Source organism: Entelurus aequoreus, linkage group LG28 (genome assembly GCF_033978785.1).
Source record: "Entelurus aequoreus isolate RoL-2023_Sb linkage group LG28, RoL_Eaeq_v1.1, whole genome shotgun sequence".
NCBI classification, from domain to species: Eukaryota; Metazoa; Chordata; class Actinopteri; order Syngnathiformes; family Syngnathidae; genus Entelurus; species Entelurus aequoreus.
The window spans coordinates 15,940,293-15,960,935 of NC_084758.1; the positions used below are offsets into that span (position 1 = coordinate 15,940,293).

Consider the following 20,643-nt stretch of genomic DNA (forward strand, 5'->3'; position numbering starts at 1 on the left):
TTTTATGACACCGCGATCGACCGGCGCATGCGCAAGGCAGACGCACCTTCCCATGCTCTGTAGATTACAATACTGTACTGCCATCTACCGGCGACTGTGGGTTACTGCACGAGAAAAATATTTCAAAACACAAAAAAATGTAACGTTTTAAATAATGCATGTCAATAATTTTAGTTAAAGTAACACTATCAACAAAAATAATACGATTTTTTTCATTTTTATTGCAAATAACGTTTTAAACGAAGTTAAGCCATCAAGTTTCGAGACGCAGTCTTCTGCGCATGGCACGTATGCGAGAGCAGAGCTGCCTTGTAACGTCAAGTGTGCCAACTGTCGTAAAAGCACATTGAAGCAGAAAAGTGAGCAGGGCGCCAATAAGTTAGGTGTTATTACTTGTAAATATTTATATCGTATAAAATACATACTTGATTGTCTATTTCGGAATCTAAGCCACCCGAACGCCTCCCTAGGGAGGTGTTTAGGGCACGTCCGACCAGTAGGAGGCCACGGGGAAGACCCAGGACACGTTGGGAAGACTATGTCTCCCGGCTGGCCTGGGAACGCCTCGGGATCCCCCAGGAAGAGCTGGACGAAGTGGCTGGGGAGAGAGAAGTGTGGTCTTCCCTGCTTAGGCTGCTGCCCCCGCGACCTGACCTCGGATAAGCGGAAGAAGATGGATGGATGGATGGATGGAATTTAATCCAAAACTGACTCAATTCCTGTTAACACAATAATTATTGTCCCTGCACCATTACTCAGACACACAAATTACCTCTCATCTATCCATCCATCCATTTTCTACCGCTTATTCCCTTTTGGGGTCGCTGGAGCCTATCTCAGCTACAATCGGGCGGAAGGCGGGGTACACCCTGGACAAGTCTCCACCTCATCTCATCTATCTCTTATTCAATATTTCTTCCATTTGAATCATAAAGGTAAGCACATTTTTAGGAGTCATTATAAATGATAAACTAAGCCGGAAACTATATAAATAATTTAAAAAAATGCAACATTAAACATAATACATACTCAATATTTATTTGTTCTGTTTTTATTAAAAAAAAACATGAAACAAGGGTACATAAAATAGACAATTGTTTACTAATATATGTACACAATGTTGTATATTAATAATAATACCACTAATCCTAAAAATCTAATCTATAAATGGTAAAAGCATATTAACAAGATTGTGTTACGCGCAATACAATTATGTCACACTTGTTATATGTGTGATGTTGTTTTTTTTAATTCTGCAGCTTCATTTGCTGCTGCTGTCTCACCAGCACACTTGTGTTTGTCACACTGGTACTTATAAGCGAATCTTTCCTTACACACACTGCAACTCACCATTTTCTCCCCAGTGTGTATTCTCATGTGTCTTTTCAAATCCCCATTTTGTATAAAACATTTGTCACAGACTGAACACACAAAACGTTTTTCACCAGTGTGTACTCTTGTGTGCTTAATCAAGCTTCTTTTCTGGGTGAACCTTTTACTACAAATTGAACACACGAACGGTTTGTCTCCCGTGTGTGAGTTCATGTGTCTTTTCAAATCACAATTTTGAGAAAAACATTTACCGCAGACGGAACACATAAAAGGTTTTTCTCCAGTGTGTGTTCTCATGTGTACTTTCAGATTACGAATTTGCACAAAACCTTTACCGCAGACTGAACATACAAGGGGTTTTTCGTCTGTGTGCATACTGGTGTGTGTTATCAAATAATCCTTCCGGGAGAATCTTTTATTACAAACGGAGCACATGAATGGTTTTTCTCCAGTGTGTATTCTCACGTGTGAGTTCAGATTGCACCGGTAATTAAAGGTTTTGTCACAGTGAGAACATTTAAAGCGTGTGTTGTCAGTGTGACATGTCTCATCGGCATCAGAGTCTTCATCGTCAGAGTCAGTAGAGTGTGACGTTGTGTCGTCACTATCTGAGAGTGGAGCTAAAAGCTTGTCACAGTGGTCTCCGTCAGCTTCTGTTGTCACGTGTTGAGTTGAGCTGCTGCTTGGAAAATCCACCTCTCTCCTCTCCTCACTTTCACCTTTGACCTCATCATCTTCTCTCTTCACAATCACAACAGTCAATGGCACCTTGGTGACGTCAACCTCCTCCAGTCCTTCAAGATAATGTCCCTCCTGACTGATGCTGTGTTCCTCCTCTTCCTCTTTAATGTGGGGCAGGAGATTGTTGCTTATCATCTTCTTTTTTAACATAGGGGGTTGTGGCTCCTCATTTTCCTCTTTAAAATGAAGGGCCTGTGGGTCTTCTTCTTCCTCTTTAATTTGTGAGGGCTGAGGGTCCTCATCTTCCCCCTTAAAGTGGGTTTGCTGTGGCTCCTCTTGCTTCATCCTAAGGGACCACTCCTGCTGCTCGGGAAGATGTTCTTCACAGACGTCTGCAGGACAAAAAAAGACAAACACACTTTTGAAATGTCCAATTATTGTCCTGCACTTACATACACTATATTGCCAAAAGTATTTGGCCACCCATCCAAATGATCAGAATCAGGTGTCCTAATCACTTGGCCCGGCCACAAGTGTATAAAATCAAGCACTTAGGAATGGAGACTATTTTTTTATTATTATTATTATTTATTTTTTTCAGCAACACACACCTTCATTTATGTACACTTAAAGTAGGGAACACAACAACAGATTGCATATCATATATAAACAAAATTACATTTTCAAAATAAGCCTTTGAGGACTTCCCATCTTTTTTTATGTTTTTTGGCATCATTATCATTTTCAACCATATAACTTTCTAAAGTTAAAAAATTCTGAATAAATGTTTTAAAGAAAGAAATACTAAGTGAATATCTGTTTTTGGCCTTAAAAATAAACCTTTTACCGAGTACTATAAATAAATTGACTAAATCATGACTGTCAATGAACTCTCCTAAAATAACAGAAACCACATAAACAAGCCAATCTTTAAACACATTTTTTCAACTTCTACCCAAAACGAAGACACAATATGACAATACCAAAACAAATGTAGGGTGGATTCAGGCTCCTGACAACAAAATCGGCAATCATCTGATTCTGTCATATTCCATAGTTTTAAAATTTGAATAGGACATCAGGTGTCCTAATCACTTGGCCCGGCCACAGGTGTATAAAATCAAGCACTTAGGCATGGAGACTGTCTCTACAAACATTTGTGAAAGAATGGGCCGCTCTCAGTGATTTCCAGCGTGGAACTGTCATGGGATGCCACCCGTGCAACAAATCCAGTCTGGAAATTTCCTCGCTCCTAAATATTCCAAAGTCAACTGTCGGCTTTATTATAAGAGAATGGAAGAGTTTGGGAACAACAGCAACTCAGCCACCAAGTGGTAGGCCACATAAACTGACAGAGAGGAGTCAGCGGACGCTGAAACGCATAGTGCAAAGACTTTCTGCACAGTCAGTTGCTATGGAGCTCCAAACTTCATGTGACCTTCCAATTAGCCCACGTACAGTACACAGAGAGCTTCATGGAATGGGTTTCCATGGCCGGGCAGCTGCATCTAAACCATACATCAAGTCCAATGCAAAGCGTGGGATGCAGTGGTGTAAAGCACGTCGCCACTGGACTCTAGAGCAGTGGAGACGCCTTCTCTGGAGGGATGAATCACGCTTTTCCATCTGGCAATCTGATGGACGAGTCTGGGTTTGGAGGTTGCCAGGAGAACGCTACATTTCGGACTGCATTGTGCCAAGTGTGACATTTGGTGGAGGAAAAATTATGGTGTGGGGTTGTTTTTCCAGAGTTGGGCTTGGCCCCTTAGTTCCAGTGAAAGGAACTTTGAATGCTCCAGGATACCAAAACATGTTGGACAATTCCATGCTCCCCAACCTTGTGGGAATAGTTTGCCCTTCCTCTTCCAACATGACTGTGCACCAGTGCACAAAGCAAGGTCCATAAAGACATGGATGACCGAGTCTGGTGTGGATGAACTTGACTGGGGAAGCTACTGCTAGCATCTACTGCTAACTGTGTTTATATCCATACTCAGTGCCGAGTGTCAATACCACCTCCACTGCAACAAATAAAATGTATTTCCTACAAATACTATTATCACTGCCACGTGAGTGCTGCAGTGAAAGCAGACCGAAGAAGCATTCTCACTAAAACTCCAATAAATGCCCTGTCAGATATCAAAACATATTTGGGGAGAATTATTGACAATGACAAAACCGCACTTAAAATCCCCCTTTTCCCCTCAAAACTTGACAGTGCGCCTTATAACCCGGTGCGCCTAATGTACGGAATGATTCTGGTTTTGCTTACCGACCGCGAAGCAATTTTATTTGGTACACGGTGTAATGACAAGTGTGACCAGTAGATGGCAGTCAAACATAAGAGATACGTGTAGGCTGCACTATGATGATAATATGACTCAAGTAAACAACATCAACATTTTATATGTTCCATTGAAAATATAGAACATTACACACGCTGCTCAAAAATCTATCAAAATGTTTTAGTACGACTTTAATAAGCTATGAAGCCGCACCGCTTGATGGAATGTCGGCGCATTAAACATACGAGTATTACCATGGTGTGTGTATAAGGTAAGACATTATCTTATATTGTCTCATATTATCTATTAAGCCTACTAAGTGGCCTAGTGGTTAGAGTGTCCGCCCTCGGTAGGTTGTGAGTTCAAACCCCGGCCGAGTCATACCAAAGACTATAAAAATGGGAGCCATTACCTCCCTGCTTGGCACTCAGCATCAAGGGTTGGAATTGGGGGTTAAGTCACCAAAAATGATTCCCGGGCGCAGCCACCGCTGCTGCCCACTGCTCCCCTCACCTCCCAGGGGGTGAACAAGAGGATGGGTCAAATGCAGAGGACACATTTCACCACACCTAGTGTGTGTGTGACAATCATTGGTACTTTAACTTAACTTTAACGTTTTGTTTCGCAATATTGTGCAAAAGCAACTTTTCTTAACTTGTGATCTGTATTTGGGATCTGCATAAATCCTGAAAAATTGCGCGGGTCCGCCTTTGTAGTCTGTGCCGACACCGTAGTCGATAAGCTTCTTCTTTTTCTCTATCTACTTGTTATGGGACATTCATCCTCCACTGTTGCCATTTCTAATATAAAAGTAGTGTAAAGTTCTTACTTATATCTGTCTCACGCAGGGGAGATACACCTGGCGGCACAACCAGGTCCTCAAGAGCTTGGCATCAGCCCTGGAGAGCATGCGTAGTTCCCAACAAGAGTATCCAATCCCTTGAAGACAACAATGTTTGTCCGAGAGAGCGGGAAAACACCCAAACAGATTTCCACCAAACCAGAAGCAGGACACCTGTACATGGCTCGCGACTGGAAGATGCTGGCAGACATAGGCAAACAGCTAGTTTTCCCACCTGAGATTGCCTCTACCAACCTCAGGCTAGACTTGGTGCTCTGGTCCCCTTTGGTGAAGACTGCTTACATCATAGAGGTCACAGTCCCATGGGAGAACTCTGTGGAGGAGGCCTACGAACGTAAGAAGCTGCGCTACTCAGAGCTCGCAGAAGAAGCGAGGCAGCATGGCTGGAACACCAAAGTCTATCCAGTTGAAGTGGGATGCCGAGGATTTGTGGCGTCGTCTACCATCAGACTGCTGAGGGAACTCGGCAGCCACGGTCAGGCTCTGCGGAGGACCATCAGAGCAGTCTCAGAGGCAACTGAAAGAAGCAGCCTCAAGCGGAACGACCCCGGTTGGGCCCCGAAAACAGCAGTGTAACAGGGTGAATTTCGGGAACAGTTGAGCACGGGACACAAGCTGAGGACTGATCATCCTTTGGCGGGCCACCCTTGTGGACGGTGTATTTTAAATGTTCCTGAGGGAACTCTCCTGAAGGAATCAATAAAGTACTATCTATCTATCTATCTAGTGTTTGAAGGCCGAAACACCCAATGATGCAAGGGCACACTTGTAGTAGAATTTCTGACCTTTGAACTATATTTCATGTCTATTAAAGGCCTACTGAAATGAATTTTTTTTATTTAAACGGGGATAGCAGATCTATTCTATGTGTCATACTTGATCATTTCGCGATATTGCCATATTTTTGCTGAAAGGATTTAGTATAGAACAACGACGATAAAGATTGCAACTTTTGGTATCTGATTAAAAAAAGGCTTGCCCCTACCGGAAGTAGCGTGACGTAGTCAGTTGAACATATACGCAAAGTTCCCTATTGTTTACAATGATGGCCGCATGAAGTGAGAGAGATTCGGACCGAGAAAGCGACAATTTCCCCATTAATTTGAGCGAGGATGAAAGATTTGTGGATGAGTAAAGTGCAAGTGAAGGACTAGTGGGGAGTGGAAGCTATTCAGATAGGGAAGATGCTGTGAGAGCCGGGGGTGACCTGATATTCAGCTGGGAATGACTACAACAGTAAATAAACACAAGACATATATATACTCTATTAGCCACAACACAACCAGGCTTATATTTAATATGCCACAAATTAATCCTGCATAAAAACACCTGCGTGTTTGTTACGCTAGCTCCTAGCTCCTCTGCTAGCTCCTAGCTCCATAGAACACGCCAATACAATTCAAACACCTGATCAACACACACAATCACTCAGCCCAAAAGACCGTTCACCTCACCCAAGGTTAATAAAGCTTATATATTTTTAAAAAGTTACGTACGTGACGCGCACATACGGTCAAGCTATCAAATGTTTAGCAGCCAAGGCTGCATACTCACGGTACCTGATATTCAGCTGGGAATGACTACAACGGTAAATAAACACAAGAAATATATATACTCTATTAGCCACAACACAACCAGGCTTATATTTAATATGCCACAAATTAATCCTGCATAAAAACACCTGCGTGTTTGTTATGCTAGCTCCTAGCTCCTATGCTAGCTCCTAGCTCCATAGAACACGCCAATACAATTCAAACACCTGATCAACACACACAATCACTCAGCCCAAAAGACCGTTCACCTAACCCAAGGTTCATAAAGCTTATATATTTTAAAAAAGTTACGTACATACGCAAAAAAAAGTTGCGCACATACGGTCAAGCGATCAAATGTTTAGAAGCCAAAGCTGCATACTAACAGTAGCACGTCTGCGTCTTTGTCATCCAAATCAAAGTAATCCTGGTAAGAGTCTGTGTTGTCCCAGTTCTCTACAGGCGTCTGTGTATCGAAGTCAAAAGTCCTTCTGGTTAGAGTCTCTGTTATCCGAGTTCTTCCATCTTGACTGCATCTTTCGGGAATGTAAACAAAGAAGCGCCGGCTGTGTACTGTTGTTGCTGACTACGTTCGAAAAATACGTCCATTTCGCACCGACAACTTTCTTCTTTGCTTGCTCAGCTTCCTTCTCCATAATGCAATGAACATGATTGCAACAGATTCACGAACACAGATGTCCAGAATACTGTGGAATTATGAAATGAAAACAGAGCTTTTTCGTATTGGCTTCAATGTGGAAGGCATACCCGTGTTCGCCGGTCTACGTCACGCGCATACGTCATCCTCAGAGGCGTTTCGAACCGGAAGTTTAGCGGCAAATTTAAAATGTCACTTTATAAGTTAACCCGGCCGTATTGGCATGTGTTATAATGTTAAAATTTCATCATTGATATATAAACTATCAGACTGCGTGGTCGGTAGTAGTGGGTTTCAGTAGGCCTTTAAAGGCCTTTAAAGGCCTTTTAAGGCGTAACAAACACGCAGGTGTTTTTATGCAGGATTAATTTGTGGCATATTAAATATAAGCCTGGTTGTGTTGTGGCTAATAGAGTATATATATGTCTTGTGTTTATTTACTGTTGTAGTCATTCCCAGCTGAATATCAGGTCACCCCCGGCTCTCACAGCATCTTCCCTATCTGAATAGCTTCAACTCCCCACTAGTCCTTCACTTGCACTTTACTCATCCACAAATCTTTCATCCTCGCTCAAATTAATGGGGAAATTGTCGCTTTCTCGGTCCGAATCTCTCTCACTTCATGCGGCCATCATTGTAAACAATAGGGAACTTTGCGTATATGTTCAACTGACTACGTCACGCTACTTCCGGTAGGGGCAAGCCTTTTTTTTATCAGATACCCAAAGTTGCAATCTTTATCGTCGTTGTTCTATACTAAATCCTTTCAGCAAAAATATGGCAATATCGCGAAATGATCAAGTATGACACATAGAATAGATCTGCTATCCCCGTTTAAATAAAAAAAATTCATTTCAGTAGGCCTTTAAGAATGTCTGCTCATTTCATTTCTCTTCTATTCTATACCATTGAATAGACCAGATGTAGGACAAAGTTGAATATGAAGTCGTGCCAACCTGTCTACAAAATGTTTTGATTGTCTAAGTATGACTAAGGGATTCGAGGTTGTTATGAAACAGACAGGTCGAAAACAACAAAACCGTGACGCACGAGGAAAACAGATAAACGCATGGGGAAACAGATAAAAATGGCCAGGAGACCAGGACTCAGAAAGATTGCTTGATTCGTGTGTCCTCCGGAGGACGTTTTGTTTGTCTGCAGGGACAGCTCAATCCGACTTGCACTTTTGAATAAGGGTAAATAAACTTTTTGTACTAAACTCATTTTTGTTGCTGTTTAAGCTTTGGACAATCCACCACACACTACTGAAGATGTGTCTCTTGTCCAATTGTCCTGGAATTGAACCCTGACCAAGTCTCATATCCCACACAACTCATAAGAACATCCCACCCCCCACCTGTCTGTCTACCACTCCCAACAACAAGGACATCTCGAGTGAGTACTCACCACATTTGGCACACGGGACTGTTCAACATCTCGTCCTGTGTTTTTTGATTCAGTAGACTCGCCATGAAAGCGCTAAAACATACCGGTGTAGTGAGTTTACATTATTCACCCAAGGAACTTTAGTTAGTTTTACTTTTTTTCACGGGAGGAGATGCTGCTCCGTTATTAATTGAAGTAAAGCCTAAATGTCATTAAAACAGTTAGCTCCATCTGTTGACACTTTTTCCACTCCCGTCCTTGCACGCTACACCGCTACAACAAAGATGACGGGGAGAAGACGCTGTCGAAGGTGAGCCACGTAAATAAGACCGCCCACAAAACGCTGCATCCAGAAGCGACTGTCAGAAAGCGGCTTGAAGATGATCTGTAAAACATCATCTATGCAACATTTTGACCAAAGAACCACCATGTAGAAAAAATATATATTAATATGACTCCTTTAATGCGCCCTATAATCCGTTGCGCCTTATATATGAAAAAAGATTGAAAATAGACCATTAGTCGGCAGTGCGCCTTATAATCCGGAAAATACGGTATATCTCCTTCTTTAGTCACAACTGTGGTCTGTGAATGAACATCTGTTTTTCAAACATTGAATTTGATGACATCTGGATGTTCTGCTTACTTGGACTGTGCTGAAGCCGTGAGGACTCAGGTGGTTTGTCTTCACGGTCTTCAGTCTTCACAGAGACAACAGTCAGTGGAAACATGGTGAGATCAGCCTCCTCCTGAGTGACCCACAGTTCCTCCACTTCCTCTTTTATTTGAGGAGGCTGCTGGACGTCTGTTGGGTAAATAAAGAAATAATAAAGAAATAATATGAATAGACAATAGAAGTAGTTTTTGACCGACACTGTTGACACAATGAAATACTGCACCACACTCAGTTTGTTAAACTCTGTTCATCCAATCCCCTCCGTCTCCCGTTTTCTCTGGTGTGCCCCAGGGCTCTGTTCTTGATCCCCTGCTTTTTATCATCTACATCAGTGGTTCTTAACCTGGGTTCGATCGAACCCTAGGGGTTCGGTGAGTCGGCCTCAGGGGTTCGGCGGAGGTCAAAACACACCCGACTCATCGTGTAAATACAAACTTCTCCCCATCGGCGTATTACAGATACGGCAACAGCTGACTGATTTGCAGGTGTGTTATTTGTTGTGAGTTTATGCACTGTGTTGGTTTTGTTGTTTGAACAAGGTGATGTTCATGCACGGTTCATTTTATGCACCAGTAAAAAAAACATGGTAACACTTTAGTATGGGGAACATATTCACCATTAATTAGTTGCTTATTAAAATGCAAATTAGTAACATATTGGCTCTTAACTAGTCATTATTAAGTACTTATTATAGCCTTATTCAGCATGGCCTTATTATAACCCTAACCCTCTAACCCTGGCCCTAACCCATACTTGCCAACCCTCCCGATTTTCCCAGGAGACTCCCGAATTTCAGTGCCCCTCCCGTAAATCTCCCGGGGCAACCATTCTCCCGAAATTCTGCCAAAATTCTCCCGATTTTCACCCGGACAACAATATTGCCTTAAAGGCACTGTCTTTAGCGTCCTCTTCAACTTGTCTTCACGTCCGCTGTTCCTCCAAACAAACAGCATGCCGGCCTAGTCACACAATATTTGGGGCTTTTACACACACTTAAGTGAATGCAAAGCATACTTGATCAACAGCCATACAGGTCACACTAGGGTGGCCGTATAAACAACTTTAACACTGTTACAAATATGCGCCACACTGTGAACACACACCAAACCCCTTGCAGCACTAACTCTTCCGGGACGCTACAATATACACCCCCCGCTACCACCAAACCCCGGCCCCCAACCTCAACCCCCCCTTTCCTCCATCTCTCGAATTCGGAGGTCTCAAGGTTGGCAAGTATGCCCTAACCCTAACCAAATAACTCAAAATTAAGTCTTTATTACTTAGAATATGTTCCCCTAGTGTCCAAATAACTCTAAATTAAGTCTTTGTTACTTAGAATATGTTCCCCATACTAAAGTGTTACCAAAAACATATAACTTTGTCTTGAATTTGACAAAAAAAAACATTTTATTTTTCACTAAAGAAGGGTTCAGTGAATGCGCATATGAAACTGGTGGGGTTCGGTACCTCCAACAAGGTTAAGAACCACTGATCTACATTCTTCCCCTTGGCAATATTTTCCTTAGATTTAAAATACATTTTCACTGTCATGCGGATGACACCCAGCTCTACCTCTCTACCAAACCCACTGCTTCTCTTCCTCCTTCATCCCTTACAGGCTGCCTCGGTGAACCCAAACAGCGGTTCTCATCCAATTTCCTCCAACTCAACAGTAATAAAGCCGAAATCTTACTTGTAGGTAGCGCCGGGCGATATGGACGAAAAAGTATATCTCGATATATTTTTACTTAAACTCGATATCGGATATATATCTCTGTATATTTTCCGGTGAAAGTATGCATATAAAGATGTTACATTTTGAGCTAGATTCACTGAAATTGAAGTGAATGACAACTGTACTGTAAACACTTTTATTAACCCAGTTAGTCAAGATGGGTATTAACAGCACAGAAAAAATTATTTCTACGTAAAATAAATAACATAGCTGTGCAAATAATACAAATGTATCAAACTCAGATAAAAATTACATTTGCAGGCAGGCACTTTTAAATTCCCAGTCGACGATGTAATGGACTGTCACACACGTACGGTTCTGGTCAGCGCCAAGTAAGTGACTTGACTGACAGTTTTAATAAAGCTTTAGGAGACCCGCCCCTACAGTGTGACAATATCAGCAGCATGAAGCGGTCTAAAAATTAAACGGAAAGAGTCAGCTTATTTAGTACGAAAACAGCTCCTCCGGCCCAGAGAGAAATACAGCCTGGTTGTTCTCCACAAAAAGGGAGTACATTATACTCCCAGCTGACATTCCAGGCCTTCAAGGTGAAACACAGAGTTCACTAACGAGCATAAGGCAAAAACACAAAGTGTACACATGGGAAAATATTAGCTGCTTTAAACATGACCATGGCTAAAGAAAGAACACTTAAAAATATACTCTTCTCCATATTCTCCACATTACCCATCGAACACAGTATCCAATTTAAAATAATTCTCCTCACTTTCAAAGCTATTCATAACCTTTCCCCGTCATATCATGTCGCCACGCCCTCACATTCCCTAAGGTCCTCTTCACCCATCCATCTCACTGCCCCTTTATATTAAAGGCCTACTGAAATGAATTTTTTTTATTTAAACGGGGATAGCAGATCCATTATATGTGTCATACTTGATCATTTCGCGATATTGCCATATTTTTGCTGAAAGGATTTAGTAGAGAACAACGACGATAAAGTTCGCAACTTTTGGTCGCTGATAAAAAAAAAGCCTTGCCCCTACCGGAAGTAGCGTGACGTCACAAGCTGGAGTGCTGCTCACATTTCCCCATTGTTTACAACAGCAGCGAGAGAGATTCGGACCGAGAAAGCGACGATTACCCCATTAATTTGAGCGAGGATGAAAGATTCGTGAATGAGGAAAGTGAGAGTGAAGGACTATAGTGCAGTGCAGGACGTATCTTTTTTCGCTCTGACCGTAACTTAGGTACAAGCTGGCTCATTGGATTCCACACTTTCTCCTTTTTCTATTGTGGATCACGGATTTGTATTTTAAACCACCTGGGATACTATATCCTCTTGAAAATGAGAGTCGAGAACGCGAAATGGACATTCACAGTGACTTTTATCTCCATGACAATACATTGGCGAAACACTTTAGCTACGGAGCTAACGTGATAGCATCGGGCTCAAATGCAGATATAAACAAAAGAAATAAACCCCTGACTGTAAGGATAGACAGAAAATCAACAATACTATTAAACCATGGACATGCAAATACACGGTTTCCAGCTTGGCGAAGATTAACAATGCTGTTGCTAACGACGCCATTGAAGCTAACTTAGCAACGGGAACTCACAGAGCTATGATAAAAACATTAGCGCTCCACCAACGCCAGCCAGCCCTCATCTGCTCATCAACACCCGTGCTCACATGCGTTCTAGCGATCGACGGAAGGACGAAAGACTTCACCCGATCATCCGTGCTGTCGGCGGCTAGCGCGTCTGCTATCCAAGTCAAAGGCCTCCTGGTTGTGTTGCTACAGCCAGCTGCTAATACACCGATCCCACCTACAGCTTTCTTCTTTGCAGTCTTCATTGTTCATTAAACAAATTGCAAAAGATTCACCAACACAGATGTCCAGAATACTGTGGAATTTTGAGATGAAAACAGAGCTTTTTTTTTTTTTTTAAACTTAAATTTTTATTCTGTCACATGCATACATATATCAACAGGGTATAGTCTCAATTTCCCTCTTTAAATCAAGACTCAAAACACACCTATTCCTGACTGCTTATTCACTGTAAACGTTAGATATTTTTGTTGTTGTTTTTATCCAATTGATTTTATTGTTTGGTTTTTGTACGGTGTCCTTGAGTGCCGAGAAAGGCTCCTTAGCAGTCAAATGTATTATTATTATTATTATTAACTGATCAAAATATGGAAAAACTATTCTGTCCTAGCCACAAAAGGAACTTTTATCAAAACATGTTCTAATATCGGAGTATCTCAATCAACAATTCCTCTTAGAAGCAGAGCTCCCACATTCACCTTGAGAGACGATCTACGACACGCTGAAGGAAGGTCCGTCCCTTGTATGTTTTTTAATAATTCAAGTGTTGACTACTTTGGCTATTGAAAGATGATTGACAATAAATATTTACTTTCACTCATTGACGCATGTAAGTCAGAATCAGGAAGTGATATTAGCCATGAAACTATGAATTATATTGATTACGATGTCAAACATATTTGGGGACTGTGTGAGTTTTGTGTAAACACGTTGATACACATTGGTACAGAGTGAGAGGAACATCAACCTCTCATGAATATTGTGTCTGAAACGGTCCAGTTTTCATGAACAATATCAAAACAAAGCAGTGCATCATCCTTACAAGACAATCCATCTTCCTATAGGTTGTATTCTGTCATGTGACTTTTGAAGGGAAGTAAACAGAGTGGTGGGCGACTAAACCAATATCGCTACTGTGCAGCAAACAGAGTCCCACCTATCTGATTACGCAAGGGGTCTCGCTCTGACTACTAAAAGAAGATACGAGCAAAAAAATGTAACTATGCAATGCAATCTACCCCAATACGTTATCAAAATACAAAGATTTGTCGAGTGATCCCAAGGATTATTTGTCTGTCGCGATCCCAGACATGTCAAACTCCAGTGACATCATTCTAACTGACAAAACAGATGAAAACTTGGAAAAGCATGGAGGTCTACAACTTGTTTGTGTGTGGCTGGGTCAAGCAAATTGGTATCAAGATTATCCTGGATAAATTGTGCATCGTTTTTGCTCGGGTAAGGTGGCATTACATGATTTAACTTTGCGTGTACAGCCATGTTTGTTGCACGGGCCGTTCTTTCTTTCTTTTCTCAATTTCTAACACACTTACAGTATAGTACATCACAAAATGTCATATCATTTCTCTTTACATCATGTCCGAAAAGGAGTAGGACTTTCCCACTTCAGAGCGTTTACAATACATATGTTCATTTACTGTCTTCTTTTTGTAACACAGTTACATCATCGAATAATTAATACAGCAGTTCTTGCAATATATAATTAAGTCAGTCGTGATAAACATACTGAAATGAAGAATATCCCGTTTTCAATAAGGTTGAAGATATTTCTCATAATTCTTCTTTCTACTTTGTAAGCACTATTAATTTGAACAACCTCTTAAACTGGATCATATCAGTGCATTGTTTAACTTCTTTACTTAATCCATTCCATTGTTTAACTCCACATACTGATATGCTAAAGGTTTTTAGTGTCGTACGAGCATACAATATAACATACATCCATAAATGTGGATGCATATGCAAAAGTGCAATATATTTATCTGTACAGTAATCTATTTATTTATATCTGCACCTCATTGCTCTTTTATCCTGCACTACAACGAGCTAATGCAACGAAATGTCGTTCTTATCTGTACTGTAAAGTTCAAATTGAAATGACAATAAAAGGAAGTCTAAGTCAAAGGCTAATACAAATGCTTTAAGTTAGCTTTTCCTCCAAGGTTATATTTTTCCTCTTTAGTTGAGAAGAATTGTTGTACATTATTGGGTAGCAGTTTATAGTTTGCTTTGTACATCATTTTAGCTGTTTGCAATTTTACCAAATCATTGAAATTCAATATGTTTGACTCAATAAATAAAGGGTTTGTTGGGTATGTTCTCTGTACCCAACATTATGTATCAGTCTAATTGATCTTTTTTGTAACACGGTTAATGAATGAAGCGCACATTTGTAGTTGTTTCCCCATATTTCTACACAATAACTCAGATATGGCAACACTAGTGAGCAGTAGAGAACATGAAGTGATTTTTGGTTCAGGACATATTTTGCTTTGTTCATTATTGAAATGTTTCTTGCCACCTTATGTTGTATATTTTTTATATGAGCCGCACTATAAGGCACACCTAAAAACCTCCAATTTCCTCAAAAGCTGAAAGTGCGCCTTATATATGGACCAATATTGAGCCACAACAGGTCTCGCAACTACAGTAACTACGCTGACTTCATTTTCCCCCTCCTACGGCTGCTTAAAGGCATACTGAAAGCCACTACTAGCGACCACGCAGTCTGATAGTTTATATATCAATGATGAAATCTTTACATTGCAACACATGCCAATACGGCCGGGTTAACATATAAAGTGCAATTTTAAAATTCCCGCCACACTTCCGGTTGAAAAACTTATTTGGATATGATTTATGCGCGTGACGTCAGAAAATCCACGGAAGTGGTTGGACCCCGTCGGACCCGATACAAAAACCTCTTGTTTTCTTCGACAAAATTCCACAGTATTCTGGACATCTGTGTTGCTGAATCTTTTGCAATTTGTTTAATGAACAATGGAGGCTGCAAAGAAGAATGTTGTAGGTGGGATCGATCGGTGTCTTAGCGGCTAAGTACAATACTTACAGCAACACAACAAGGACTACTTACCCTGATAGCAGACGCCTAGCCGATGCTTGCCGCCAAACCCACGGATGAAGTCCTTCGTCACGCCGTTGATCGCTGGAACGCAGGTGAGCACGGCTGTTGATGGGACGATGAGGGCTGGCTGGCGTAGGGCTAATGTTTTCATCATAGTTCTGTGAGGTCCGGTTGCTAAGTTGCTAAATTAGCCTTAGCGTCGTTAGCAACAGCATTGTTAAGCCTTACCAGGCTGAGAATTTTTAACCGTGTAGTTACATGTACATGGTTTAATAGTATTGTTGCTCTTCTGTCTATCCTTCCAGTCAGGGGTTTATTTCTTTTGTTTCTATCTTCATTTGAGAACGATGCTATCACGCTAGCTCAGTAGCTAAGTGTGTCACCGATGTATTGTCTTGGAGATAAAAGTCACTTTAAATGTCCATTTCGCGTGCTCGACTCTCATTTTCAAGAGGATATAGTATCCGAGGTGGTTTAAAATACAAATCCGTGATCCACAATAGAAAAAGGAGAGTGTGTGGAATCCAATGAGCCCTTGTACCTAAGTTACGGTCAGAGCGAAAAAAGATACGTCCATCACTGCCTCTCAAGTCCTTCACTGTAACGTTCCTCATCTACGAATCTTTCATCCTCGCTCAAATTAATGGGGTAATCGTCACTTTCTCGGTCCGAATCTCTCTCGCTCCTGTGACGTCACGCTACTTCCGGTACAGGCAAGGCTTTTTTTATCAGCGAGCAAAAGTTGCGAACTTTATCGTCGATTTTCTCTACTAAATCCTTTCAGCAAAAATATGGCAATATCGCGAAATGATCAAGTATGACACATAGAATGGATCTGCTATTCCCGTTTAAATAAAAAAAAATCATTTCAGTAGGCCTTTAATTTTCCCCCGTAGAAGAAGAAGCGCTTCTTCTTCTACGGGGGAAAATTAAGTTGGCGGCTGCTTACCGTAGAAGAAGAACTTCTACTTCTACGGGGGAAAATGAAGTCCCGTAGTTGCGAGACCTAAACTTTATGTAAAGACCCAAAAATGGCTCCTATTAAGAGACACGCTTACGACGCAGAGTTTAAACTCAAGGCGATCAGTCACGCAGTAGAACACGGGAATAGAGCAGCAGCGAGAGAATTGAACATTAACGAATCAATGGTGCGGAAGTGGAGGAAGCAACATGATGACCTGCGCCAAGTAAAGAAGACTAAACAGAGTTTCCGAGGGAACAAAGCGAGATGGCTACAGTTGGAGGACAAACTGGAACAGTGGGTTGTTGAACAGAGAGCAGCAAGTAGAAGTGTCAGTACAATCACTATTTGTTTTGTTGACATTCCCTTTAGCGCAGCTCCATCTAATGGATGCATAACGTAACCCCAGCCTCTACTGTAGCGTCTATTCTATGCGCCTTATAATGCGGTGCGCCTTGTATATGAACAAAGTTTTAAAATAGGCCATTCATTGAAGGTGCGCCTTATAATCCGGTGCGCCTTGTAGTGCGGAAAATACGGTAGGTGTACTGTCACAACCTGTCACATCACGCCGTGACTTATTTGGACTTTTTTGCTGTTTTAGTTCTTGTCTTGCGCTCCTATTTTGGTGGCTTTTTCTTTTGTTTTGGTATTTCCCTGTAGCAGTCTCATGTCTTCCTTTGAGCGATATTTCCCGCATCTACTTTGTTTTAGCAATCAAGAATATATCAGTTGTTTTTATCCTTTGTGTGGACATTGTTGATTGTCATGTCATGTTCGGATGTACATTATGGACGCCGTCTTTGCTCCACAGTAAGTCTTTGCTGTCGTCCAGCATTCTGTTTTTATTTACTTTGTAGCCTAGTTTTGTTCTACATAGCCTTCCCTAAGTTTCACTGCCTTTTCTTAGGGGCACTCACCTTTTGTTTATTTTCGGTTTAAGTATTAGACACCTTTTTACGCACGCTGCCTCCCGCTGTTTCCGACATTTACAAAGCAATTAGCTACCGGCTGATATGGAAGAGTATTACACGGTTACTCTGCCAGCTCTAGACAGCACCGACACTCAACAATAAGACATAATTTGCAGACTATAATTACTGGTTTGCAAAAAATATTTTTAACCCAAATAGGTGAAATTAGATAATCTCCCACGGCACACCAGACTGTATCTCACGGCACACTAGTGTGCCGCAAAAACACTGCTGTAGGTAATATATATGTTTAAGTATAGTGTTAATAATGAAATATAAAATTAGTAAACATGGGAGAGTAAGAAGTAAACAAACCTGCTTTGTGTAACACAACTTGATGTTTCTTGAAAACAGCGTCCAGTAGTTGATGTCGTTGCTCGTTCTTCTCTTTTGTTGAAGACTTCTAGGCTCACATAGTTATATGAGCCGGACGTGACGTCAGGTGAATACACCCTATAGACAATATATATATGTTTAAGAATAGTGTTAATAATGAAATATAAAGTTAGTAAACATGTGGTAGCAAGAAGTAAACCAACCTGTTCTGTGTTTTCAAGAAACCTGATGTTTCTTGAAAACAGCGTCCAGTAGTTGATCCATCCATCCATCCATTTCTACCGCTTGTCCCGTTTATTCTCTTTTGTTGAAGAAAGGTCCTCTTCGTACGTTCTTTCGCACAGTTTGACACAATCACAACACTTCACACTCACACTTGATCTCTGCTAAGTGACGTGTTAGCAGCTAACATGCTAAGCTAATTAAGTAACAAGCTAAACTCGCAGGAAAAGCGTCAAAGTGCACTTTGACCAATGTATCGCACAGAAACAAATATTAACGACGTTTTCTCTATGAAACAACATTTTTGTGTACACGTACGCACTGATTAAGAACACAAAACTATTATAGACACACGAACGTCTTCATCATGAAACGCCATCTTGTTTTTTCCTCTTACACGATTGGTCCACGCATGCGTGAAGTTACGTCACTTTGGTCCAACCTATTTTACGGCAGTTATTATCGTGCCCGCCCTCACAGTTACCATGGTTTTCTATTTTGTCATCTTTATTTGAATAACAATGTCATATAAAAGACTACTACAAAATAAAACAAACGTTCCTAAAAATACAGTCTTTTGAAACCGAAAAGAGCAAATAAATGGCAAATAAATCGATCGTTTTTTAAATACTTTATTTACATCAGTTCACAATACTGATCATTTGAAAGTCTACCTTTTGTTAGGCCGCAGATATACATTTAAGTTACAGTAAGTGTTTTTTTTGTTTAAAAAAAAAAAACATTTAAAAAATAAATACGTGATGGGAGTTAGTGGCGCCCCCGTGCGTCAATCATTGCAATGACAGACGAGTGGAAGTTTATATTGTTGTTCCTTTATACCCCCAAATAAGCTATTATGTAACACATTCAAATATCACAGAATATGACGTGGCAGAAGCTGCGTCGTAAAAAATTCAAGTCATAAAGTGACGTAGCATTTGCGCATGCGTGGACTGTTTCTTTTCAAAAACCTTTTTTAGTAACAGTATGATACAGACATGTAACAAATTAAAATGACGACATTTAAGTATGTTGTACATTAACAGGAAGTTGTAACACACAAACATAAAGGAGAAACAAACAAAACAAAAAACAAAACAAGGAACATAATATGTGCGAGGGATAACACTAGAATACAATCAAAACAAATACATTTACATTTTCTTTGATTGTGATTGGCCATGATAAAAAAATAAATATAAAAATATTTTTTTATCATGGCCTTTTCCCTTTTCATTATTAGTGAGTTGTGCACATTGTTACATTTCAGAATAAAACATTTGGTTTGCATGCCAATATTCTGGATTCATGAATATGAAATTTACCTAAAAATGTAACCGTTCATTTAGATTTTCCAACTCTTGATTAAGTTTACAATGTAAAAACAAATCCATGTTTTTTTTACAACTCAAAATTGTATGGTAAGTACTAAACAATTACTAGTCCAAAACAACCGGGAGAAGAGACAATCAAAAGTAAATGGGTGATTCTTTTCCAATATCCAAAATTCCTAACCTCGCCACAAGGTGTCAGTAAGAGTCCACATCAAATGCGCAGAACAAATAAATAAATAAATGATAAATGGGTTATACTTGTATAGCGCTTTTCTACCTTCAAGGTACTCAAAGCGCTTTGACAGTATTTCCACATTCACCCATTCACACACACATTCACACACTGATGGCGGGAGCTGCCATGCAAGGCGCTAACCAGCAGCCATCAGAGGCAAAGGGTGAAGTGTCTTGCTCAAGGACACAATGGACGTGACGAGGTTGGTAGAAGGTGGGAATTGAACCCCAGTAACCAGCAACCCTCCGATTGCTGGCACAGCCACTCTACCAACTTCGCCAGAACACCCAAACATAAACCAGAATCAGCTTTATTTGCCGAGCATGTTTATAACACACAAGGAATTTGACTAACTTGATCTACTGACTGGCTCATTAACATGAACGATGCACAACTAATGTTGCTCTTCTCTCTGCTCTGACTGCATCTGGGACGTCTGTACTGTCAACTGCAGTGTGATACGTTCTTTCATGTCTCCAAAACATCCCCCAAAAGTTGCTACGTTTGTCGCAAGATTGAAATGTTGGTATTGAGTGTACTTATATAGAATTATGAGTATGATAACTTTCAGTTTTTCATCTTTATTACGGCTTGACTTAGCTCGGATCTTAATTTACAAAGAGAGAAGTTGGCCATAAAAAGATGGCTGGACATCAATATGTCACTAAACTTCAATAAAACTAAATATATCAGGATTTATTATAGCTGAAAAACTGAGTTGGGAACTGCATCAAGATCATACAAAGAACAACGT

The 20,643-nt window shown here is 40.7% G+C and overlaps 1 protein-coding gene across 1 annotated transcript; it reads right to left on the reverse strand.

The window, feature by feature from the left end:
- Window positions 1-1,035: 1,035 nt before the first annotated feature.
- On the reverse strand, window positions 1,036-18,759 carry LOC133644849 (gastrula zinc finger protein XlCGF48.2-like). The gene is made up of 4 exons (XM_062039594.1): window positions 18,302-18,759; window positions 18,078-18,215; window positions 9,383-9,541; window positions 1,036-2,405 (listed from the first exon to the last, which is right to left on the reverse strand). The coding sequence occupies exons 3-4, from the start codon at window positions 9,465-9,467 to the stop codon at window positions 1,225-1,227; spliced, it is 1,266 nt and encodes a 421-aa protein (XP_061895578.1). The 5' UTR covers window positions 9,468-9,541; window positions 18,078-18,215; window positions 18,302-18,759; the 3' UTR covers window positions 1,036-1,224.
- Window positions 18,760-20,643: the final 1,884 nt, after the last annotated feature.